Below are 24,816 nucleotides of genomic sequence, written 5' to 3'. Positions count from 1 at the left end.
GCTCATGATGTAGCGTTGGGACGAGGTTCTACCGAGATTCTGGACGCTGTGGTCCAGGATGTGGTCATCCGGCCGCGCTACAGCTGTCGAAACTATGTGCTTGGCGTTTACACCACTGTGGTGGATTGATTAACCTGCCCGAGTAGCGGAGATATGCCGAAGTACGGTTTGGCAATACGATCGTGTTCATTCGCTGCCCACCATGTTTCGTGTTTGGTTAAGCATCATCCCGACCGGGGGGTGGAGTCTAGCTGTTTCGAAACAAGGGCCAAGGCAGGAACAACCACCCTGCGGAAAATTGCATGTGGACCGACCACCCAGCAAAACAAAACGACATGCCGTTGATTGCATCATCTGCCTCACGATCTGTTCGACCCGCTCATGTGCAAAAGTCGGCTTCGCAGTAATATCTGTGGCTCTCGATGCGAACGCGAAAAAATGGACATGGATAGAAAGATTGAAACCTGCGGCCGAGATAGGGACGCGACGATGCGACGATGAAAAATTGTACAAGAAATGGCCAAGCCATGAATAGAACCCGTGGCAACCTTCGCAAACAACAGTTCGCATGGCCATGGCGTCCTTGTGCAAGCCTCTAGGTACCGGAAGGTGATCGAGGCATCGTTCATGTTAGACTATGCACAGGCGCATCCACGCGTTTGCCCTGTCAATCTTACCGCCGAACGGCATCTGTGTCGCGATACGGTATGCAAAATATGTCGACGTGCTGTTTCAAGAGGTGGGGTGTGTAATTGGTCAAAATTCATCGCGATGAGAAGCTGGCACATCATCGTACCATGTTCCCAAAAACCATACGCTACGTTTTGATACATCGTATGCTCCTACACGAAAAGACTGATGTTTGCCTCAGGCATCAGCATTCGGATTCAACTTGTCGCAGGTGTCAGGTGAGTATCGTAAAGCCTTGACGTCGCAAACATTAGCGTAGATAGACACGAGATTTTCATACTTATCATCGCAGTTAATGAGCACAGTAGGCTTCGGTGAATGACCGCGAGAAGTTACAGCTTTCCCTTAGACGCGTCATGGCCTGTCAGAACAAAGTACCACTTGATACCGCACATGTCAACCCAACCATTTCTGCAGACCCCCGCATTACGTGCGCTTTCCAGTATGGCATCAAGCTTTTCCTTGCCTCTGACCCCGACCGTAATAGACACTAGGCCCTCCGGTAGTCCTTCTTGCCCTCTAATGAAGCCTAGTCTTGCGTTGGTGAACGCGAGCATATCTCTACTCCTTCCCACTCCAAATATCTCTTCCCACTGTCGCGAAGCGGCCTCGTGACCAGCGTCGCCAGGTCGCAGGCGCAGTGCACATCCCTCGAGATTGAGGTGACCCGATTGTTTCATAAGGGAAGTGTAACTATCAACCTGTGTACCGCAGGCGTGCCATGGTGAGAAACGAGTTTGGAGAGGTGTCGGATTGCTCGGGCTCGGTGTATGAGAATCAAGTTCGGGCATGATGCCGCCTAGGATGGTGGTGAGTTACCAGGCCTTGTGTCATCACTAGCCCTTGTCCTACGCACCTTTGATGCCTTTCGGGTGATACTGTATGCAGACTGAATCCGTATACTCGTGTTCGAAAATGACCTTGGCTAATTCGTTTGCCACGATGTAGTCGCGCCTCTTCTTTGCATCCTCTGTTTCCATGATGATCATATATCCGCCTTCGCCGCGCTTTTCAAGCATACGTCCTGCTGTAGTACCTTCTTTGATCGGTGAAACTACCTCAATCATGTCACCACCAAGTGGTACTGCATCTGGGTTAGCAGTTGAATGTGGAAAGCACGATGAACGGACCGAGGAAGTTCTTCAATCCCCATTGCTCAACAGCAACATCTTCGAATATGACGTCTATACCTAGCACGTGAGTCTAATGTTTCTATCAGCCATCAGAAATGCGCTGCTAAGCAAGATACCGTACAAGTAGCTGCTTCGTGCCTTCAAGATCTTTGGCTACCAACGCGATTTGACGCAAACGTGTAGGAGCTGGCGCAAGACTCATACTGGCTTTGTTCTTCTTCACGACAAACGACTGAAGTGTTACAAACACAGGCGACTTATCGCTATATCACAGCGACATAGCCGGTCGCATGATGATTGGTAAACGCTTGCTCGGAATATTCGGCTTACGCTGTTCCCCGCATTCGCCTCGGCATTGCGACATTATTCAGTTTGCTGTATGTTACACACGTGGTATTCGTGTATGGTCAATTGCTCTTAAGTGGAGGACTACTGCTAATCTTGATAGTGGAGTATACATATGAACTGTGAAGGCGACGACAAGGCGAAAGCGCCGCACTGAGGTGCTGCTCGGACGCGACTAGTCACCATCGGCGATTCGGCCCGATGCTTTCGTCTGACCCACAATAACACCACTCCACGTCTTCAACGTCCAACAACGTAAAACCTCACAACACCAACGCAAAAGATCATCACTCGGGCAAGCATCAGATTACAGAAGTCGATACAGAGTTCTGTATTACAGATTCAGCGCCACGATAACATATGGCGCTCTTCAATGGCTAGCCTGCCAATCTCACCATCATCTTCTTACGGCAGTGCTACCACTTCTCGGCCAACGTTGTTCTTACTTCTACAGAATGACCCAGCACAGTAGAACGAATGATTTTTATTTGGCCTAGAAGAAATAATAGCGCGACAAAACGTCCTAGACAGTACACCAGCATCTGTGCCTGTCCAGGCTATGTCAAAGCCTGAACTCGCAAATTCCTTGTACTGCGGAATCCACTTCTTATCACGCCTCCACTCCAAGAGACTATATATGCAAACTCGAAACTTCTACCCAGTCTCTAGGTGCTGTGTTTTTCTAGGCCTCACGAGTTCTCACTTGACCACAGCGACCTGAGGTAGCGCCACCATATATTTGCCTAAAGCGACGACATCCACTTTGGCAACTACAATCGACTACAGCACAAACACGGGGAACAGAAAGAAAGTATACAGGCAGCAAAGCGGAGATGACTCTTGTCTTCCTATTCCTCACCTCCCCCTAACTCTTTTTATGGTATCTTGGAATACAAACTACAGCCTTTCTGAAAAACTGACTAACATCATGCACTCACCACAAGTATACAGCGAGTGATGGCATGTATCACTGAGGATCTTCTGTCTATCGAAAATCCAGCTTCCCTCGCCATGAGACTCTTCACATCCGTGCATTGCAGTTGATCGTCATCACCGATAATTTACACAGCATAGCGAAGGTGTCGCATTCTCTTATTCTCGTCGCGGATGTCGACACGCCCTAATCACAAACTTCTTCCGGTTCACTTCGAAACGAAATTATTGCGCTTTGACAAGCCTGTTGAACAGAATTGCCACACGCGCCAAATACCCGCAGAAAGGGAACGCAATTAACAATAACTCGACAATCGTCGAACGTGGTTCACTTTCACTTCTTGAAGGAAAAATCTTTCGCCACTCCAGGTCACCCACCTGATCTGCTATTGTGCAAAGCGCCAGCCGCTCACGCACCATCAATTGAGGGCGGCCGCAGCGCAGGCTCTACATCATGCACGCAGCGCAATGTCCTACCAGTGCGCGCGCGAAAAAGGTACTCTACACGTGATCAGACCTATCAGGGTCCTGTACGCGCCTCGTTGCGACCCAGTCGCACCCTGAACTCAGCTTCACTTGGAGTTTGCTCTCTCGGATAATGCAAGCATGTGACGGTTTCGCTGCCTATGTACGCGTTTCAGCATCACGTAGTCATAGGACCCTGGCGATACTCTCATTCAACCTCGATTTGTCTGCCTGACCTTCTAGTCGTTCCTTCTTTCTTTATAAACCTGCTCTCACGACCTTCCTTTCTTTCTCTTCTAACCTCTTCTTCCTCGCCTTTGGCTTTGAGGCAAGCAACTCTTCCTCTACATTGTCTGATTTTCCTCTGCTCAACTCTATCGCTCTGTAGAACATTGAGTAAGTACTTGTGTCCGCTTATTCGCTGTTTCCTTCTCTGCTGCGCGCTGCTCTGGGGAAGTAGTCTTATGACTTTGTAGCGGGTAGTCCAGACGTGTACCTTTCTTCTCTTCGAGTGCTCTCTCGAAACGTGGACCCTGAAATCTTCTATCGGTATCATGGACAAAATCGCCATGTACAACTCCGCAACTTCGAGGCGTATGACGCGTTCTCAAGCTACTGCCGCTTCTAGTTCCGTTTCTCGTTCCACCGCGTCTTCCTCGGCCACTCCCCCCACGGCTCCTATAGCAATTCGCGCTACCACTGGTCGACCGATTGCCGCACTTCCCATCGTTTCTGTACCAACTCTTGCGACTCCAACTTCTCCAGCGGCCCGTACCGCGGCTCTGCCGTTCCCCATTATCAGGAAGTCCGCCACCAAGAAGCGGAGACAAGATTTCGACATTTTCGTAGACGACACCACAACATATCTCCCAACACCAGCATCGCCCCCAGCCACACCCAACGTGCGCCCTCCACTAGGCGTCAGGACCGCCAACTTGACGCCTCTGCCACCCTCTCGTCTCCCCGACACGCCATTCACATTCTCACAGTCCGACCCCAACTGGGAGGACATTGAAAACTACACGCCCTGGTACCTAACTCCACCACACACCCCTCGCACGCACACCCTCGCACGCACCCCTCCCGTCGGCCCTTCCCCCCAGCCCTCCCCCCTCGCAAACCGTCTCCGTCTCCGTCCCCGCAGGGCCAAGACCTCCGCCGAACTCCCCGCCCCGGTCAACGTGGCCGCGTACCACATCTTGGATATCGAGGACTGGAAGGTCTGTGCTAACACTATCAAGACGGCGTACAGGGTTGCTGCTCTCCTTGCGCATCCTGATAAGGCTGCTACGACTGAGGAGAAAACGGAGGCTACGGCACTGATGCAGCGCATCAACGCTGCCAAGGATATGCTGGTTAACAGCAGTGCTCGTCGCCAGTACCATAGGGATGGCAAGGTGCCGTGGGAGGTGTAGTGGGGGTCTGGTTTGGTTGAGGGGGTTGGTTTGGGGTTGCTGAGATGTTGGGTTATGCATTACTTCCGGCTTTGACCTCATGGGGGATGGTATACTTGCACATATCATGCCAGTGCAAGCGGATAACACATACTAGCCACGCCTACCATGTGTCAACCAGATGGATGGAAAAGTTTTTCCTTTTTTCCGTTTCTTTTCTTTTTTTCATGATTAACGTACCGAGTTGCAAACAACTACTACAAAAGAGTAGTTTTAAGTTTAACGAGTTGATGATACCACGATGGGTAATACAGCTATACCTACTACAGTATGGACTGGAATGCAGTTATGATTTTCTGATTCTGTTGTGGATGTGAATTAGGCTTGTTGTGTGTGTGTGATGAGGTTGGAGGTTGGAGGTTGTGTGAGGATGACTAATTAGTACATGCAGTCGGAGAACTACTAAACCACACCACACCACATCATCATAAAACCAACACGCGGAAATGAGTGAAGATTGTCTTATTTTATTTTTACTTTCTTTATTTGCTTATTTGTTGCCTGTTGCCTAGATGCTTTCCTTTGCTTTCCATTCCTTTCCTTTCCTTCCTTTCCGCCGCACACACATACGTGTGCCATGTACATATATGTTTAAAAACTCCGTATAAAATGCTACACTTACTTGACGCACTTACGCTAGATTTCATAAATCGACTTGAAATGTTTCGTATCTTCATCACCACATCACCGTAACCCCAACCCCAACCCCAACCCCCTCCCTCTCAATCCTCCCCCTCAATACCCCTCCGTCCTAATCCTAACATAACTATCCGCATTACTAACATAACCCCTAAAACTCGGTCCGACGCTCCAATTCTCCAGCGTACGCACCGCCTCCTTGGCCTTGTCACAAAGATCAAGCTGACCAGTTTCCTCGTTTGCGACGAGAGCTTCTCCCGTGCTAAAGGACCAGTCGCATTGGATGTTTATGCTCATGTCCATGAGCCATTCCATGCGTTCCTGCATGGCGGGGATTTGGACAGCGAGTTCGCGAAAAGCGGGCCAGACGATGAAGTCGACGATTTTGATGTGTGGCATGAGGAGTTGGTTGGGCGTGGGGCGCAGCCATTCGGGGATAGCGGCGTAGGTCGTGGGTGAGGGGGATATCATCCAGCGCATTAGGTACCAGAATATGTACATGGCGCCGAAGCAGGTGAATGTGTTGCCTTGTATATGTTAGGAGGGTGAGCTGGGATTTGGGGGGGTCGGGATACTTGCCTTTGAGACATACACCGTGCACCATGCCGACTGCCCATTTGGAAAGTATACCGGAATTGTTGAATACGTCCTCGTCGAAGAGGGCGGCAATGTTGGGGTGAGGTTCGAGTACCTCGCTCAGCGGTCGTCCCATTTGGATCATGTGGACAGCTTCTCGTAGCATATTTGGAATCGCACCCCGCAATGAGCCGGGGTCAGATATGGTATTGATAGGCAACATGGCCCACGTGGGAAGATAAAAGTCATTACTGTTTGTGTCTTGATTATCGGCAGGGTAGCCAGTGGACATGAAGCGATTGGAGAAGGACATGTTGTTACCGAATATGTGGCCGATGTCTAGGTTGTGATGTACCCTGACGGCGTTGACGATGGGCTGACGACCAGCGAGGTGGGTAGGGTATATTGATCGAAAGGTATGCTGCCTATGCGGCGACGGCCTTTGGCTGCAGGGATACACATTGGACGAGGATGCGGGGGCACCAGTAACGTCGAAGGTCGATTTGTGCTGTAAGAGCCGCGGGTCAATTCGTCTGTCCTCTGGGTCGTCATCTTCCTCACTTTCCCCATCAAGTATTTCTTTGGCAAGAAGGTAGTCTTCTCGGTCAAATAGCGGAGCTAAGAAAGCTTGTTCTGACGCAGAAGCTCCGGATGGTGTCTGCTTTCCTTTAGCTAAAGGTGGAAATGAGGCGGACGAGATACTTGCCGCAGGCGACCATCCGGCAGTCTGGCTCGTAGGCGATGTGATTGAAACGGCAGAGTTCTGGGGGAACTTTTGCGTGGCTTTGCTCATATCGTAAGCTGATTCATGACTCATTCCACTTCCCGAGGTGTCGGTGGACTCCTGACCTAGTAAGCTGATTGCGGGTGTTAATTTGCTGCACCAATGGTAAGCTGTAGTCGAGATCATACCTGGGAGGCTGCCCGGATGTGGCTGGAGATGCTGTCATTGGTAGGGACTTTGCAACATCTTCGGGGGATTCACCCAGTCTTAGTCTCGCAAGAACGGCCGCGGCGTGGTCGTCGGTGCCAGAGCGCAGAGAAGTGATGATGCGCTTCAAATCATCCAGCTCGCCCGTGATGCTGTCCCGCTTCATGATCTTCATTCGCTCTGCTCTAGAGACGCCTTCGGCAACATCATATTGACATGTGAGGTCGTTGTCGTTGCACCTGTTGCACCTGGGCCTAGTGCCGTCACACTGTGAGAGGTGGGTTAGTTATTTTCGAGAGGGGTTTGGGGTCGACAGAGAGGGCGGACGTAGGGTGTATCAGTTCCAGTGAGTATCCATGCAAGATCTGGGCAGAAAGTTGGAAGACATGTGATGCAAAAGGCCCAATACTTGGCATTGGCTCTCAGCATCACATGGTGCTCAGCAGCTGTGCAAAGTACTTGCAGGTGCCCGACATCTCGCAAGCTAGGGGCAACGTGGTGCTACGTACCTTGGCCTTGCCATTCCGACATTGCACACAGGCTACAGCAACGGCCTGGCGTCGCTTCCGCCTGTCTGGTGCTGGGCGTCGCTGTCCGGGCTCGTCTGATGCTGGGGCGATACTTTGCCATCGCTCTGAAGACTCCATGCCGCGGATTTCGAGATGGATGGCTGAAACACCGCTCACAGAGAGACCCAAGGCGGTGGTGGAGCCCGCGGAGATTCGGCAGCCCGTTGGCGGGCGTCGATGGACGTGTTGGAGGCGGCGCTTTTCAAATTGAAGGTACAGATGTCTGGTACCGTAGCATCGAGAGCGTTTCGCCACGCTCTATCGCAAAGGCAAAAAACAGTCGGCTGGCCGCAGCTACCCTGGTCTGGAGTCGCTGGAGAGAAGGCATTTGCAACTGGGATAGCGCTCTCGGAGCAAATGGCCGACGAGAGACATGTCCCGGGCACAGCTTCCTAGCCAATGAGACGCAGGCCGGCCTCATCTCACGTGCACTAGGTAGCGATGCAGCATGGCAGTTGGGAGAGACATTTCCACTGACATATGGCAGACGTCGCAAGCGCATGAGGTCGGATGGCAAAGATACGGTTCCCGGCGGAGGTGAGATGCTAGTCTCGGCGGCACACGCGTGGCGATGCAGGTTCCAGGTGTGCGCTTTAGGGTTCCAGACCAGATCTCAGCCGCCCTGTGAGGCTCAACCGGCGTGGAAGACGGTCGGGATTCATTGGGCAGCGCCTGTGCAGCGAGAGTGGAGGTGGCGGTGCGCCATTACAGACTGTGCGCCTTGTGCGGGTTACGCATTACAAGCGAGCCTGGACGAGTTTCTCTCCCGTCCAGTTGTGACGTCGTGCCATTCAAACAACCTTCTCTTTTAAAAATCCCCGACGCTCATCTTCTGCACTTTTGATTGGGCCAGTCGCCACACCCGGTCCCATTGGTGTCGCGGATTCCAGCATCTTGGAGAATCTTCGAGAACAGTCGATGGCGCAGCAGGAAAGGAAATTTCTGGATCCGTGTGGCAGAGCTGAGCTGACAGTGCGGTTCAAATAAAGCAGCTGCGATGATGTCACCGCCCGGAATGTGCCACAATGACAGCGTTTGCAGGCCCAGGGCCCCTTTACATGGCGCAAATCATTCAATTCGATCGACGTGGCTTTCACGCGCGCTACTCTCATCGGCTCCTTTTGTGTGATCGGCCTGTGAATACTGCCGTGGCTTCCCACGGCGACGGTATTGCACCCAGCTCGGCTTTAACCGCACCATTTTCCGAGCGTGTGCGTCATTGTCCGGTCGCGAACATGCGACCATCGGCCCAGACGTCCACGTCTCGCCAGGCCTCGCTGATGGTTTAGAGCAGAATGCTGACATTATTATCGCATCTTTGCACAGTATACTCGCTGCCAAGTCTGCAAGTTTGCTTGCGAGGAATGGAATAACGGCAATTCCGTAGTGTCTAGAAGCGCCTGCGCACCACTTTTATACGCCAAGCCACCCCAGCATGTAAAAACCGGACCTCGCGCCTGTGAGTCGTATCTTTTCCTTTCGGCTGCTAACACAGACCAGGCACGGTTTTACCAAGACGGCGTCTCTCGGTCGCGTCCCTTGTTGCTATCATCTCCATATCCCGGCCATGGCCAAAGTGCCAAGACGCCTCCCGCTCCGAACCTCGCTGGTCGCATAGAGAAAGTCCGAATGGTCCGGTTTGGAACTCTGATATCGAACGCGCACCTAGCGTGGGGGTCATTTGGGTGGAATCACGAGACCACTTCGGCAGCATCAACACGACCCTGCTGCTAGAAATTACCGTACTGATATTTGCATGTGAGAGCCACGGACGATAGTTACAGAGCAGTCTGCTTCAAACTTTTCTAGTCTCTACCTTCCACGAGCATTGTGCTAAGTATGCCAAACTGATCTTAACAACAACCACGCAGATTTTCAATTTATTCGTAAAATATTTCCTCTCTACATGGGGTATTGTACAGTTCTCTGAACCCTCCTAAACACCGCGCTGTAAATAAAGACTCATCCGCCCACATCATACATCTTCTGGTGATCCTTGAACGTAATCTCTGTCCAGTTCCAGCACGATCCCACAGACCGACTCAAACTTTGCCGCGCGTGGTGCTATCCGAGGAGCTGGCGTTGGCAAGTGCTGGGAAGCAGTATCCGGGGTGGAAGATCGTCAGAGCTGCGACAGCGATAGCAATCATGACACCTTCCAGGATGATAAAGTCAAACTCCTCGCGCATCAACTCGCTTCTCCAACCGCCGGTAAGTTCAGGAATACGATATATGCATCGAGAAAAAATGGTGGAGAAAGCGATTAGAACAGCGAAGACGAACCCTCTGAACTTCTTAGACCGCAGAAGCGACATGGCCTCTGGAGAAACCTCGTCACGATGGCGGCAAGTGCGAACCGCGTATTCAGCAAGAAGTAGCCCAAAGACAGCCAGTGTAAAGACCTGAAAAACGACACCAGCAATCATAACGTCCGTGCCCTGGTCCTGCAGTTCACTCCCAAAGTCCGAAGATGCAGCGATGCCACCCCCAGCGCCCTGCAGAATAAGCGACGTGACATCACCAACGATGAAGACATACGTATACATCCCCGGCCGCAGACGCGACCACGACTCTCCAAAGTTGAGCACAAGATGCTTCAGCGTGACGTAGATGCCAGCCGAGACAAAAGCGGGAGCGATGATCAGACAGCATATCTGCATTTGGAAACCGGCTTCTGTGAAGGGATTGTCGTTCATCATGATGCGACCGATGTAGCCCAGTACCTCGCACAAGCAACCGAGACTTATAGCCATCTATATATGTGGTATTAGAAACTCGTTCTTACGTCTCTTGGGGGTGAACTTACAGAGTACATCCATGTCTTGTATCGAAGACACAAGGCTAGTTGGGCGATACCGAAGACGCCGAAGAAAGCCGCGAAGAAAATGTTGACGGAGAGGTTGGGGTAGTATCCTAATATCGTGCCCTCGACTGGACAGGCGGGGCTGACTTCTGTGCAAAAGGCAGGGGCAGGGGGTGGGACGGTCATTGTGGTGGTGGTGGTGGTGGTGGTGGTGTAGTAAGCCGCGTCTGGTACACAAGTTGTGGGAGAAAGGCGAATGATATGTGTGGCCACTGTACTAAGGATATGTAGAGACTCGGTTGCACTTGCGATGAGACGAGAAATTGTTGACGACCCATCCTTATAAGACCCATATCCACCATCTCTACCTCCCCGTCAAGCCGCGTCGTCGTATTCACCCTACCATACCAACCAGCACTAATCCCGAAAAGGCTCTAGATGCGAGATCCGACATGTCTGCAGGGCGCGCGCATGTTTAAACGCTGTTCATTACACAGGAATCATTTACTTCCATCCTAGAGATTCGTACCACAAGTAGCTTAGTGCTGATGGTATCGGTGCGCCAAGACTTCCGAGGGTGAAGAGGACGAAAGCCAGGGTTTTCTGCGTCATGTAGGTTAGAACGGGCGGAGCAACTTTATAACCGTTTGATGTCGGAGCGCGAAATGGCCGATGTTAGTTTTCATGCGTCTACCTTCCGTTGGCATAGGCGTGGGGTTTGTTGAGACGGCACCTTGAAGGCGGGATTGCGGGACATTGATCTTGGAGGGTATGTAACGTTGAAGTACAAAGAGCCCGGAGCTTGGGTAGACGATAAGCGAGATGCGACGATATAGCAGGCGCACTACGTATAGTGAAACAGTCTGTCGCATATCTCTGAAGCTCTCTTAGGCGTTCAAGGACACAGTTATGTGCTGGTTGTTTGACGTGACAATGCCGATCAGACCAACCTCATCAGCGTGAGCACCTGAAGAAGAAGTCTGACCTTATGATGTCACTAAAGGAGACAGGCCGTCAAGCGACAAGTATCTTTTCGCGTTCTCCAGGTGGTGGTAGTGATGATGAGCGCTCGGTGTGTTTATCGTCCCGACCGTAGTTACCGCAGTGGTTCCAAGGTGTCCGTCCCTCGTACGTAGTCAATGCTAATTTTAACTAGAATCTTCGTCCGATCGCGGTACCGATGCTCCTTTAAGCGCGAGATGCAGGGGCCCGCTGCAATCATTTTCGTACCGCACGTGCTTGGTGTAGTTTACCCTGAGGTCATCGTCGCTGGTGAAGAGCTCGGCGCTTCGGCATTCGCGTCCCGGGGTCTGTTCCCCAACTTCGACTCTGTCAGCGAGCTTCTCTTCTCTTATCACGACTAACCCCACCTTCGACCTGGACCGCTGACTTGAAGAACTACTGATATACGCTCAGTCGCACAGCCTGAAATTAGTTCATGATCTAAACACCAAGTCTGCATGCGTTCGCTCCTCTGCGGGATGAAACGGTGAACCTACTCTCGTCCCGCAATGGGGCCAGTACGTTACCTCAAAAGAAAAGAAGAGAAAAGGAGCATCAAAAGACCTACCCGCCGTCACCCTTTTTTTATTAAATCAAGTCTTAAGGAGAGAGGACGCCTGGTTTTTGCCATGCGATAATTGTTAATCGTCGATTGCTTGCTCCTCCTTCAACTAACATCAATGCGGCAGGAGCTGGGATGAAATATACGTGTCGCTGCACTTTTTCGTTTATTGTAACTCAGCCCGCGGAATTATTCTCATCCTTGCTAGTACATACCACGTTTCTTTGGCATTCAGGGGCAAGCGTAAGTAGGTAAAGAAACACCCGAGACAGCCATGTTCAGCCCTGCTCTAGTTAGTGCCGGGCTTAAGGTGCCCAGAACCCCGGTTCGTGTACCGGTGGCAGAATTGACATGAGCACGACTTTCTCGCAAGCAATTGTGTGGGACTTGTCATCAAAGTCAAAACTGACGTCGCAAAAGGTTTATTTCAGAACTGCCGAGACTGCTGTGTCCTCCACTCAATCTAGGGTTCACCTCACCTCCCCTTTGAATGATGATTCCTATTTCACACACGTCCCATCAATCAAGCTTTGGCACGACCATAACAGCGAAGTTTATTTCCGACCAATCATCCAACCTGAGGCATCACCCACGCAGCCATTGTGGCTGAATGAAAGTACCTGGTACCTTAGTTCAATTTTCTATTCTGCAAACCCATCCATATGCGGGAATACGCCAGGAATACGCTGTGAAACATCGGCTCTCCTACAACATGTCCGAAAGCCTGATAAGCGAGTAAAGCCATGCCGGTACAGGGTACACGTCAAAGTTTCCGAGAGATCGTCATGGATTCTGGCTTGAACCACGCTGCTACTAGTCCATGCTGGGTTTAGATACGCTAGTACCATGCACGCCACCTATGTCTTCAATTCTTTTGGAAAGCCCAGCGTGTGTGTGTGTACCACGTTGTGACAAGGAAGGAGGGTCCAGATATGCTCAGTCGCCCGCTCGAACATGTAGCCCTAGAGTCTTTTTTTTTTCCTTGGTCTGTATGCACACGTTTGGAAGCCTGAAAGAATGATCCAGGAACTTTTGTATTCCGTAGCGAGCAAGAGCTTCCGCATTGCCGCTCGCTAGCTAAGTTACCGAGATTGGCGAACCGATTGCTGAAATATGTGACGGCCTCGAGCGTTTCGGGTATTGTCTAGCACAGACACAACCGCTCCTTGTTTGGGCATGGCGGTTGATTAAACCCCGTAGATCAACACACCCCCCTTCACGAAAAGGGTCGGATGAACGCGTACCTATACTGACTTGCCCAGAATGGTCCCAGCTCCACAGGTCAAATACGTCAGGCATGTCTTGCGGTAAGCCGTCGTTTCGGTACTTAAATACCTCGACTGTCATCTTTTCGTCAGTTTGTCTCATTCTTTCGTACTACAATCTTGGTTCCTCGCAAGCAAAATGTTGGGTCTACCTCGTGTACTCCTGTTTTCAGTATATGCTACCCTGGCGTATGCAAAGACAGTCACATACGACTTTAGTGTAGGATATGTAACGGTACGCCCTTCAACTCCTTCACTTCCCTAAAAGTAGCAAGAGACTGACGTACGATAGGCTGCTCCCGATGGCTTCACACGTCAAGTAATTGGAATCAATGGACAATGGCCTATCCCTACCATCGAGTGCGATGAAGGCGATACAGTACAAGTTACCGTCCACAACAACCTTCCAGACCAAACCACATCTCTGCATTTCCACGGCATGTTCCAGACCGGCACCCAGGTTTACGACGGTGCCAGTGGCATCGGCCAATGCCCTATCCAACCCGGACAGTCGTTTACCTACACATTCATTGCGAATCCTGCTGGAACGCACTGGTACCACTCACACGAGAAGGGCCAGTACCCCGATGGACTCAGGGGGAAAATGATTGTTCACGATCGGGCTTGGGAAAGCAGCCTCGACATCGATCAACAGATTTATCTGTCCATGTCCGACTGGTGAGTACGAAGATAACAATTATCTGCAACCGCGCTTACAATCCCATAGGTACCATCGTACAGTACCGGAAATGATTGAAGATTACCTGAGTCCAGATAACACCGACGGCGACTTTGATTCACCGGACAGTTTCCTCTTCAACGACACCAACCAGCCTTTTGACTTGAAATTCACAGAAGGCGAGACGTACTTACTTCGTATCGTCAACACGGCCGCCGTGGCATGCGGCCAGTTCCACATCGAAGGCTACACCCTAACCGTCGTCGAAGCCGACGGCGTACAGATGGTGCCCAAAAAAGCCGACACCATCATCCTCTGCGCAGGCCAAAGCTACGGCGTCATCGTCACGGGCAAAAAGAACCCCATGGGTGCATCCAACTGGATCGCGCAAATGCGAACGGATATGCTCACACGGCCCGCGCCCCCACTCGCCTCCCGCACCATCATTGGAAAGCTCGTCTACAGCCTCACCGACCTCCTCGGCCACCTAATCGGCGGCCTCTTGACAAACATAATCCACTCGCTGACGCCGACCTGGACACCCACCAGCACGCTCGACGACTTCACTCTGCGGCCACTTGACGGCCAGAAACTGCTGTCCCCCGTCGACAACAACATAGAATTCACAACCAACCAGACATATTTCGAGGGCATCGGAACGCGAACACCGCTTAATGCTCAGCCTTGGGTTCCACCACAGGTACCTTCCCTTTACACGGCACTCACAACCGGTAGTCTGGACCCCGCGACCTACGGCCCAGGCGTAAACCCCTGGATCATCCGCTCCGGTCAAATCGTCCAGATACACATGCAAAACCCACATGCTTACCCACATCCCATGCACCTCCACGGCCACGTCTTTCAAGTCGTCGCTTCAGGCGCCGGGACGTGGGACGGCATCGAATCCAATCTTCCAGCCGTGCCCGTCAAACGCGACGGCCACGTTGTTCCAGCGAATGGGTACGCGGTTATTCGCTTTAGGGCTGATAACCCTGGTGTGTGGTTTTTTCATTGCCATATTGATTTACATCTTGTGGGCGGCATGGCGGCGACGATTGTCGAGTCGCCGGATTTACTCCGAGCGAATGTGCCAGAGGCGGGCGTGAAGCTTTGTGAGAAGGGCGGGTTCAAGGCGGGTGGGAATTGTGCGATTTCTGCCGTGGAGGCGGGGGTCAAGTGTAATAATGTTTTTAATACTAGGGTTGGGAGTGCGAAGGTGGGGTCATCAGGGAGGAACTGACGGAAAGAAGAGGCGATGGGGGAGGGACGGTTTTTTTGACGATTTTCCTTTTTTGTTGTTTCTGAATGTGGAGTGAATGGTTTTTTTCACGTTTCACGGTTAGTTTTTTTCTTTTTCATTTTATGATAACCCCTTTTGTTTGGAGAGACGAAGATGAGTTTTTTTTAATTTCATGAAAATAAAGAGAAGATATTGTTTTCGTGTCTTTCCTACTGTACCCAGGAAATACGCCATCATCATTACTGTCGTCGTCGACATATCATCCTAATACCTCCACTCAATGACCCCTCCCACACCCACACCCCTTCTGCCCAACCCTCTTCTTCCAGCTCCAGCTCAACTCGGGCGCCGCCGCCATCTTCTGCATACTAACCACATCCGTGTCGTGCCAGCCCTTGTCCAACATGCTCATTTCGACACTAAGCTTCGCATACTTGATGGCCTCCCACCTCATGCCAAAGCTACTATACACCTCAGCTGCGTACTGATACGCAACGCCGAGATTAGCATCCAAACGTTCCTGCTTATACAGGCTGATGATTAGCTCGCCCACCTCGGGGGAGGCATTCGACTTCTCCGTGTAGTCATTAAGGACCTCCATGAGCGTAGCGATTTGTGTGACACGCGCATCGGACTCTGCAACGAGCGCAGAGTGCGCCGTACAAGCCGAGCAAGCGCATTTGAAACCCCAGTTCTTGTGTAACCCCTTGACGCGATTATCGCGCAGACTCTCGTTATTGATATACGTGATTGTGATTTCCTCACCCGGGTAAATCGTACGTGTAGCGTGCACGAAATGCGTCATAGTTTTTTCGTCGAAGAAGTACGCGGCGTTGGGCCGGCAGTCGTGGTTGAGCATGGCGATTTCGGGGAAGAGGCCGGATTGCGAGACGTCGTCGATGACGAGCTCGAAGTTGTTGGTGGTGATGCGGTCGTCGACTTCGTCGTCGTCGGCGCTGCGGCCCATGAGTTTCCAGAAGAGCGTTTGCGTTGCGGGGGGCAGGGTGGCGACGCCGCGGTGGAAGAGGGCGAGGCGTTCGGGCTCGGCGAGTTGGTGGAGGTCCGGGTCGGTGATGAGGATTGGGGTGGAGGCGAAAAGTTGGTCGCCTGGGTGGAGCGTCTTGTTTGCGACGAGGCCGCGGCCTTTACCGGGGAACTCGTGTTGGTAGAATGGTGGGTTCTCGTACTTATTTGAGCGCTCGAGTGCTGTCTCTGGTTTGGTGAAGGCGTCCTTTTCGCGCATGGCGTAGGCTAGGGGTTGCGTGGTGACGATGAAGATGCCTCGTCCATTTGCAAAGTTCTGGTCGGTGAACAGGCAGAATGGCTCTGGTGTGTCTTCGTTGGCAAAGCACTCGGGCCAGAATGTCCAAGGAAAGTCGTGCTCTGCTGATGCCTTCTTCCGTGACTCTTCCACCGTATATACCAGTGGGGCGATACGCGAGGATTGTGTTGCGTTGGATTGGAATGGTACGAGGTCTGGAGTCACACTCCCGTATATCGCCGGCATACATTTGCCGTTGTATAAACTCGAATCTAATGGGCACGAATCTGCCATCAGCGGTTTCTGTGCTACGACATGGACCTTGTCGCTTGATAATGCTGTCGCTCCTCCGAGCAAGCCAAGACCGATTGCGGACCTCATGTTGAAAAATGTTGATAAACAATTGCTGATGTGTAAGTCGTGATGCAAAAGTGATAATAAAATGGGGACTCCCTTCTCTTTCTTAATGTGTCGGTCAAGATATTCCAGTAGTCCAGACTGTCGCTATGAAACGCGACTTGAGTGTGAAGCAGTAGATGAAACGTGGGCCCCGAAACCTACCGTCTGTCGCTCTACATTTATAAAGCCCTAGCAGCTATACGCGATTTCCCTGCGACAGTTCGGGTATGACGACTACATACTTTACGGGGAAGCGGGATACTAGACCTCATCGCGGCAGTGACATTTGGAGTTGGTGCCAGACGGCCTTAAAGGTTGACTGTCACTCCGGCCTTGCATGATTGACTGTCAATCAAAAGAACATCATATCGAGATAAATTTCTCTGATTTCGAATGTGAATCTGTTGAGCCTTGATGTAGTCGAATACAAGCAAAAATCACGATGGTGCAGGCCAGGATGTCGACGTGCGGAGGTGAAGATACAAGTGCGGGGAGTCGCGGAACTACCGTAAGCTAACAGGGGCATGTGCACGAATCGTTTCCGCGACTGAAACAAAAGACGCGTTGCACCCAAGACCAGGCCTACGCGGCCGTTTACAACATCGAGCAATCACGAGCAAGTGTCAGCCTAACGTACTCTGGATGTTTGCAATCGCCTCTTAGGCTCGAAATTCAGGTTAACTAGCTTTCTTCACGTGCTGCGTGCAAGACTGAGCACCTACATGGTTCAATCAGTACTCCATGGCATCCTCAAATAGACCCCGCAACTGCTCCCTCTCCGCATCAATGTTTTGCATATCCAAACTCGGCGCCAGCATCAGTACTCTTGCCTGCGGAATCGTGCCCTCGACCAGCTGATCCAAATGCTCCTTGCCGAAACCAAGGGCCTTCAAACCTCGCGGTTGATCACCAAGTTTGATCAAGAACTCTGCCAGCGCTTCGCTCAACACCTCTCCTGCGCTCTCCGCCTTTACGTTGGAAATGTCCACGCCGAATGCCTCGGCTGCCGCTAGATGTCGCTCCGGGTTAGATGCGCCGGTGAACTTGAATACCGCCGGTGCGGTGACGGCGACACTAACGCCATGGGGAATGATGGTGTGGTCAACATCATAGCCTGCATGCTTGTAACCGGGATTCTGGCCGGAGATGGGGTATGACATGCCGTGGCAGAGATGCACACCTGCGTTACCAAAACCAACACCGGCAAGGGTTGCAGCCAGCAACATTTGAGATTGCGCTTCGTGGTCCTCGGGGTCTTTGACGGCGCGAGGCAGATACTTGACTGTGTCTTTTAGTGCCTTTAGAGAGAAGATGTCGGAAATGGGATTCGCGCCCTGGTATGCTGGACGGTTGATGGGGTTTGTCGGCCGTGGAGTACGCTCGTAGTAGGGGATGGCAGTCCATGATTCGAGCGAATGGCAGAGTACGTCGAGACCAGAAGATGCGTGAACAGCTGACGGCATGGTACGTGTGTTTAGGGGATCGACTATGCCCAGAGTAGGCTTCAAGTTGCGATGTGCGATACCAGTCTTTGCACGTTTCGAAACGAGGTCAAAAATGGCGGTACCGGTTGTCTCAGATCCAGTGCCTGCCGTTGTCGGTACTGCAATGAGCGGGAAGAGCTTGGATGGAATGGGCAGCCCCTTGCCTAGAGGCGCGTTGACAAAGTCCAAGAATTCTGCCTCGGGGAACGTGGTATACAGATTCATCAGCTTGGCTGTGTCAATCACACTGCCACCACCAACAGCGAGGTAGGCGTCTGGTTTCCATGGCTTCGCAAAATCAATCGCCTCTTTTATGCTGTGGTCCTTTGGCTCCACTCTGACCTTGTCAAAGATCTCGTATGTCACACCTTCCCTCTCCAGTCCTTCAATGACCTGCTTCATCGCATCCAGTTTCCTCACGTTTGGGTCGGTAACGACCATGACGCGCTTGCTGCCCATGTTCTTAAAGTCCATGCCGACCTCCTTTGTACATCCTGGCCCGAAACGTATGCTAGACGCCGCCATTTCAAATGCATATTCCTTCTGTTGGAATTGATCGAGCGGCGTTGCAAGGTGTCGGCGGGCTTGTTGGACAGTGGAGGGTGATTGGTGGTAGTTGGGATTCGAGTGGCACGGGCATGATGGCGGATGTGTGTATTGAACGGTGCGAAGTAAATTGAGAGCACGTGCTGCACGTGAGGGTGCTATGCGAATTGCTGTCGTTATCGCCATAGCGTAGAGTTGTAAAGGTATGCTTGTCGGACGTGTGGAGAAATGCGGGGTACCGCCTATATGTACCGATATAACTACAGGTGACGATCAGATAACCCTAACTGGTGGAGTCCGAGATGTTGGAAATCCAGAGTATATAAACTGTCGACTGACAGCTCTTGCACTTCTTTGCAGGGGAGCGGTAAGCGTGAATGAGGCCGTTCCCCAACTCTCATGCTTAGTTCACCGCAGCTCGACCTCGGCTGGCAGCTGGACTATACTGCATTCGGTATACCGAGATGTGGGGTAAACGGAAACATCGTCCAAAGTCAGATCGGAGATATTCTCGCCCCATATTTGCCTCCAAATGCCTCCTCTATTTGCGTCTACGGCGCCGATGCTGTTTGGAGAATCTACGCAAATAAACGGATATCAAAGGGTCGCAGTATTACCCTCCTACGCACCGAACCTCTCCTGCATTCCTTCCGACATGAGCAAGCTAGCATCATCATCATCATCATCGTCAAATTATACTACTTTGTACGACTGATGCTCTTCGCATCCAAAATGAAGAGAGCGCAGATATATCAGCAAGTTGAGGCAATCAATTGAGGATGGGGTTGGGGTCGCCAACCTCCTGCACGGCATCCAACCTCGCCCTGAGACACGGTCGATAGAGTAGATGATCGTGAACGCGCGCGCTTACGACTTTAGGTTTAGCCTCTCGTACTTTCTATCTGGGGAGGCCATGTCTGGTCAGTTTTAAAGCTAGTTGTACTGTAGAGTCTGCTGTCTTCAATGGCAGTTCTTACGCGCCCGGCATTAAGGTACAGGCGACACAGTTTGCGGATGCGTCTCTGCTTAGGTAGCTATGTCATCCGAATGGATTACAACAAGACGGCAAAATGTCACCGCCTATTGGCATGGTATCATGGTCGCGCCGGGCTTACAAGGCGTCCCCTGCTTGGCGGCCCCCAGGGCGGCCACTCAGTTCGCCAAGGGCGCTCGCAGAGCTTGGCCCCTGCCGTCTCCTCTACATTCATTGGCGCCTGCGTAACCGCCCTCAGAGGCTTGTTACAGCTCGCGAATCTCAATCCTCCATTCGAGGTTAATGATCCTGCGCATCGGAGGTTGTTTCTTCGTAGCAGATCATTATACGACGATGATGTGACAGTTGGCCCTAGAGTTGTCTCCATCACACCGAATTTTATCAACATGTTCCCGGACAGGTTAAATTGCAACACTCCTCCATCGTCTTAGTCATATCTTCCATGATAAACTCTATTCTTAACCGAAGAGATGGAAGCGGCTACACATGTCTGTCGATGGGACGATGAATGCGGCATTGGGGGTTTATCAATTGAGTTCCAAAGCCTAGCAAATACCAACAGGTCCTGTTACACAACTTTCGCACTTCGTGGTATTCCACCAACTGTTCCTTGTCAATCTTAATACCCGTGACGCCTGCGAGCAGAAGCAATGCTGTGCGCCCACGGCTGTTGTGGTCTCTTAGTCGCAACCAATAGCAGTCATCTCTTACGACGCCAATCAAAACACTATGGCTGACCGAGCACATGTCACCGACTTTACTGTCACCGGGCCGCGTTAATCGAGACATGTTTTTCTAATCGGGCGTAAACCACGCGGGGCACCCATACCACTAATTGGATAACCCCTGCTCGAGGCGTAATCATGGGGGGTGATATGAGCCACCGCCTTCCTGTGCGCTTGGTTCCGTAGATTCCTTCGTCATATTTCGGTTTCATTCTTTGCATACTTCGGCGTTTTCGGTATTGTCAAGAGCAAGTGACACCATTGGCCATGAGTGTTCAGCTGCGCATGAGCAGCTCGAGAGAACGGCGACAGAATAACTTCAGATGCGAATCGCGACGCTTGCTTCACCTCAACAATGTGCCAGACTGTCCTATATCGAATGAAGCGGTTTGCGAAGCTGTCGAATCGGACGGCCGAGCGTGCTGGATCGCGCTTCCGCCGAAATCAGACGACATCTGGTGCTATCAGCATCACAATGACTGGAGGCAAATGAGTGCGCGATGGGAGAAAGTCAATCAGAACGCGGAAGAGATGGTGGTGGTGGGCTTAGAGTCTGCGAAGCAAAAGATTCTATTACTGCGACAGTCTGTATACCTCAGACGACAAATCCAGCATCGTTTCCATCCTCGTGGCGGAGACATCCAAGATTATATCGAATGGATACAAAAGATGGAGAACAATACGAGGCATCTTGCAGACACTTTACTCAGTACTGTATAATGGTCCCTTTCACAGGTACCAGAAGCTCATGAATGCGCAATATAGTGTCGAATCTCAATCGCGGTCCAACTCCAGAGACGCCCGGCATTCACACCATGTCACCACCTCCAAACGACCATGAAAAACGAGACAGAATTAGGATCCTTCGGTCTCCATTGGATCCCCGAATACCCATGAGCTCATTGGCTGGTCTACCTGACGACGGTACTATCCTTGTACTCAAACACTTTTATGTGGATGTCTGTACAGATAGCATACGGCGGCTATACACCATTGTTCCCGATTTGGACGACTCACAAGATTATCCAGACTCCCCTGGTACTAACGATCAGACTGGAACGGACACGGGTACAGATATCATCCGTGCCTGGTTCCGCATCATGATTCTAAACGATAGCGATGCTGCAACGTTGGAACATGCGACAATGTCGAGAAGTATCGACAAGTTTCTCTCGGGTTGCCAGGCCAGTCAGCTCGAGATGTATTGTGATTTCTTCGAAAAAGCATGGCGACCTCACGCTGTTCAATATCTCCGCGTCGCGATATGTGCCCAGACTCTTGCCGGTGGGGACATCAAAACCATCCAGCTACTTGGAGGCACTATACCAAGTACCACCGAGGGATTGGAGATGAATAAGCCATGTTGGGATATTCTGTATGTTTGCATTGAAAACCCGAAGATTCGACTAATCTGGTCTAGTTATCGCTGGTTCCCTACGCTTCTCACACCCTGGACTCTCGCCAGTATATGCTCCAACTTTGAAGATTACACAACAATCTGCAAGCTGCTTATGCTCAAATTATACAACAACCACTGGTATGATCGAAAAAGTATCATGGGCGAATGCGCCACGGGTGTGTACTTGGGTTTCATACCAATGAGCAAAGGGGACTTTACCTCGATCAACGGTCTGAAGCAAGAGGAGGGTATGTGGGTGCAACGACAATCGCGCAATTATCTGTGTGGGCAAATGGCCATAGGTCATCCCTTAACTCAAGCGTTCTTGAGTGAACTGCGCAAGCGAACCGCATCACTATATCTCGTCGTGTACGAAGGCACACTTGCTGACGCGACTGTCCACCCAACTGAGCCAGATCTATTCATCAGCCGCCATCGCTCGGCAGCAGCATTGGATGAGTTGGATAAAGTCGACTTCACCACCACACTCACCCTGGAAGAGATCAAAAACCAGCTGCGCATGCGGAAAACATCAATGTACGACCCTATCGTAGTCGATTCTTGGCAATTCATCATCATCGACCGTGAGGTCGGGTTACCTTTCCGACTGATAGACATCGTACAAGACACACTCCTCATGCTCGTTGGCGACCCATCCCCCCGGCAAATGGCCAAGCGGGTGATCCGCGAGATCATCCCCTCCTCAGCACAAGAGAGTTACCTAGAAGATATAAAAATCGAATGCTCATCCGAGCTACGTTACCCACCGCCCGGCGAAATCCAGCACGAAGGCAACAGATGGCGAACATACAACCCCGACCCCTCAATCATCGCCGCAAAACAAATCAAATCAATCCCACAAAACATCTCCCGAGACGACAACCGCTTCATCCGCCGCGCAATCGAAGACATGGAACGCTACGGCATCGTTAGTCTTGCTCCAGAGTACGAAGAGCCACAGACGCGACCCATCATCATCCAAGGCGAAGACGGCAACCCAGATCTCTACTTCCCCTACGACGACAGCGCAACATCAGTAGAAGGCGAGCGCTTGCCGATTTTACCTCTACCTCCGCGAACTTGTCTGGTGGATTTCGCGCATGCGTTTAAGCAAAAGTATTCGAATGCTATTATGGCAAAGGGCTCGATACAAACGCATTACTGCGCTTGGCCTATGCCTGCGATAAAAAGTCTCGGGAAAAGTGGTTTGAACTTTGCTACGTGGGAGGGTCATGTGTACCGTTGGAATGCTATGCGTAAGTTCCTTTCCTCCCCCTTCCCCTCCCCCCTTTCACCTCCTCCTCTCCCTCCTTCCCCCTCCCAACTAACCCACCCCCCAGCATTCGACCGCCCCTCCTCCGCAAACGCCTGGCAATACTACATCCAACACTTCCTCAACTCCAAGTACACTTTCGTCATGTTCTACCTCACCACCTTTGTGATTTGCGCCACGGACCAGGAAGACGGCGAGCGTAAGACGGCGACGCTGCTCGAGGAGATGGAGGATAGGGGGTGGAGGGTTACGCTGCCGAGGGTGCATGAGTGGACGAGTGATGTGGAGGAGTTGAGGTTGGAGAGGCTGTTTGGGGGGATTAGGGCTGCTTAGGTTGGTGTGGGGAGGGGGCTGGGTAGGGGAAGAGAGGGGAGGGGGGGTAGGTGATGATTTCATGGATACAAGATTCTCGGTGCGTTCTTTTTGAGCGATTGTGGGATTTGTTTTTAGCGTTTAGCCGTGTTGCATACCCATTTCCTTTCCAGTTCTACCTATCCTTCTTTTCATCCACCGTACGTAGAATACTACATCTAACCAACAAAGCTCCATCTTTCTCCTTCCCCCCTTCCTACCTACCTACCACGACCGCCAGCACAACCAATAAACGATCTTTTATACAAACTGTTGGTTGGCTTTGCACTAAGTGCGTAAAGGGAAATAACGATAACTAGTAATGCATTCTGTTCGGTGATTGTTCTTATTGATTGTCTACGAACATAGGTGCTACGAAGGTATACCTAAGCTCTGCGCAAGGTGGGCCGAAGTCGGGCCGAAGTGTCAAGCAGCCGACGTCTCTACCGATACTCACGATCCGACACAAACGGGTATATATAAGAAGAAAAAGGTTTATATATACACATGTGTATGTATGTGTATTTCTTGGGGGGTTCAGTATATTAGAGGTTTTTACTCGGACAAGGGGTGCAGAAGTGAGGTTTTGGATGTTAGAGGAAGGAAGGAAGAAGAGTGGAGTGTAATATGATGTTTTTGTTCTTTTTCAAATTGATTTGATTGATGAATGTGAATGTGGATGAGTAACACCCTCACTTTTCTCTATGAAGCAAAGGAAAAAAATCTAGCTAACCACCTAGCTGGACCACAATGGGTATAACATAGCCCTACTCCTATCCCTTCTCTCCTTCATCCGTCCGTCCCTCCCTTTGCCGCCATCAAGGCAATAATCCTAATAATGCAAGTCTATAAGAAAAGAACCCCCCCCCCCAGACCCTCATAACATAACCCCTTCAAGGAAAAACCCTAGAAACAAACACTACTCCACCCTCCTCAACAACCTCCTAAACCCCGACAACTCCTCCAACGCCTCCTGAACAGACACACCTGTGGAAGACGTAGACGCCGACCTATGCCTCTGCTTCGGTGGTGGTCTGAGGGACGCCGAACCGCCAGACGAGCTACGCGTCCGCATTGCCGACAATGGGGACAAGAAAG

The 24,816-nt window shown here is 51.4% G+C and overlaps 9 protein-coding genes across 9 annotated transcripts; 4 read left to right on the top strand and 5 right to left on the bottom strand.

The window, feature by feature from the left end:
* Positions 1-1,022: 1,022 nt before the first annotated feature.
* PtrM4_053860 (uncharacterized protein) lies at positions 1,023-2,025 on the bottom strand (the record flags this gene model as incomplete). The annotated part of the gene is made up of 4 exons (XM_001937128.1): positions 1,023-1,489; positions 1,547-1,774; positions 1,821-1,893; positions 1,945-2,025. 4 exons carry the CDS (start codon positions 2,023-2,025, stop codon positions 1,023-1,025), a joined length of 849 nt encoding a protein of 282 aa, XP_001937163.1.
* A 2,095-nt stretch (positions 2,026-4,120) lies between these two features.
* On the top strand, positions 4,121-4,981 carry PtrM4_053850 (DnaJ multi-domain protein; the record flags this gene model as incomplete). The annotated part of the gene is made up of 1 exon (XM_001937127.2): positions 4,121-4,981. The coding sequence occupies one exon, from the start codon at positions 4,121-4,123 to the stop codon at positions 4,979-4,981; it is 861 nt and encodes a 286-aa protein (XP_001937162.2).
* A 774-nt stretch (positions 4,982-5,755) lies between these two features.
* PtrM4_053840 (DUF3425 multi-domain protein) lies at positions 5,756-7,813 on the bottom strand (the record flags this gene model as incomplete). The annotated part of the gene is made up of 4 exons (XM_001937126.1): positions 5,756-6,186; positions 6,254-7,092; positions 7,148-7,434; positions 7,676-7,813. The coding sequence occupies 4 exons, from the start codon at positions 7,811-7,813 to the stop codon at positions 5,756-5,758; spliced, it is 1,695 nt and encodes a 564-aa protein (XP_001937161.1).
* Positions 7,814-9,777: 1,964 nt separating this feature from the next.
* On the bottom strand, positions 9,778-10,550 carry PtrM4_053830 (RTA1 domain containing protein; the record flags this gene model as incomplete). Its single annotated transcript, XM_001937125.2, has 2 exons — positions 9,778-10,488; positions 10,542-10,550. 2 exons carry the CDS (start codon positions 10,548-10,550, stop codon positions 9,778-9,780), a joined length of 720 nt encoding a protein of 239 aa, XP_001937160.2.
* Positions 10,551-13,506: 2,956 nt separating this feature from the next.
* On the top strand, positions 13,507-15,286 carry PtrM4_053820 (SufI, putative multicopper oxidase; the record flags this gene model as incomplete). Its single annotated transcript, XM_001937123.2, has 3 exons — positions 13,507-13,602; positions 13,660-14,045; positions 14,095-15,286. 3 exons carry the CDS (start codon positions 13,507-13,509, stop codon positions 15,284-15,286), a joined length of 1,674 nt encoding a protein of 557 aa, XP_001937158.2.
* Positions 15,287-15,563: 277 nt separating this feature from the next.
* PtrM4_053810 (uncharacterized protein) lies at positions 15,564-16,145 on the bottom strand (the record flags this gene model as incomplete). Its single annotated transcript, XM_001937122.2, has 1 exon — positions 15,564-16,145. The coding sequence occupies one exon, from the start codon at positions 16,143-16,145 to the stop codon at positions 15,564-15,566; it is 582 nt and encodes a 193-aa protein (XP_001937157.2).
* A 1,532-nt stretch (positions 16,146-17,677) lies between these two features.
* PtrM4_053800 (EutG, Alcohol dehydrogenase, class IV) lies at positions 17,678-19,162 on the bottom strand (the record flags this gene model as incomplete). The annotated part of the gene is made up of 1 exon (XM_001937121.2): positions 17,678-19,162. One exon carries the CDS (start codon positions 19,160-19,162, stop codon positions 17,678-17,680), a length of 1,485 nt encoding a protein of 494 aa, XP_001937156.1.
* Positions 19,163-21,050: 1,888 nt separating this feature from the next.
* PtrM4_053790 (uncharacterized protein) lies at positions 21,051-21,188 on the top strand (the record flags this gene model as incomplete). The annotated part of the gene is made up of 1 exon (XM_066105017.1): positions 21,051-21,188. The coding sequence occupies one exon, from the start codon at positions 21,051-21,053 to the stop codon at positions 21,186-21,188; it is 138 nt and encodes a 45-aa protein (XP_065959581.1).
* Positions 21,189-21,510: 322 nt separating this feature from the next.
* Positions 21,511-23,700, top strand: PtrM4_053780 (Amelogenin domain containing protein; the record flags this gene model as incomplete). Its single annotated transcript, XM_066105016.1, has 3 exons — positions 21,511-22,070; positions 22,116-23,350; positions 23,435-23,700. 3 exons carry the CDS (start codon positions 21,511-21,513, stop codon positions 23,698-23,700), a joined length of 2,061 nt encoding a protein of 686 aa, XP_065959580.1.
* Between the last annotated feature and the right edge of the window lie 1,116 nt (positions 23,701-24,816).

Source organism: Pyrenophora tritici-repentis, chromosome 10 (assembly GCF_003171515.1).
Source record: "Pyrenophora tritici-repentis strain M4 chromosome 10, whole genome shotgun sequence".
Lineage (NCBI taxonomy): Eukaryota > Fungi > Ascomycota > Dothideomycetes > Pleosporales > Pleosporaceae > Pyrenophora > Pyrenophora tritici-repentis.
Note: the sequence above shows the minus strand (reverse complement) of the source record. Positions and strands in the feature narration are given on the sequence as shown.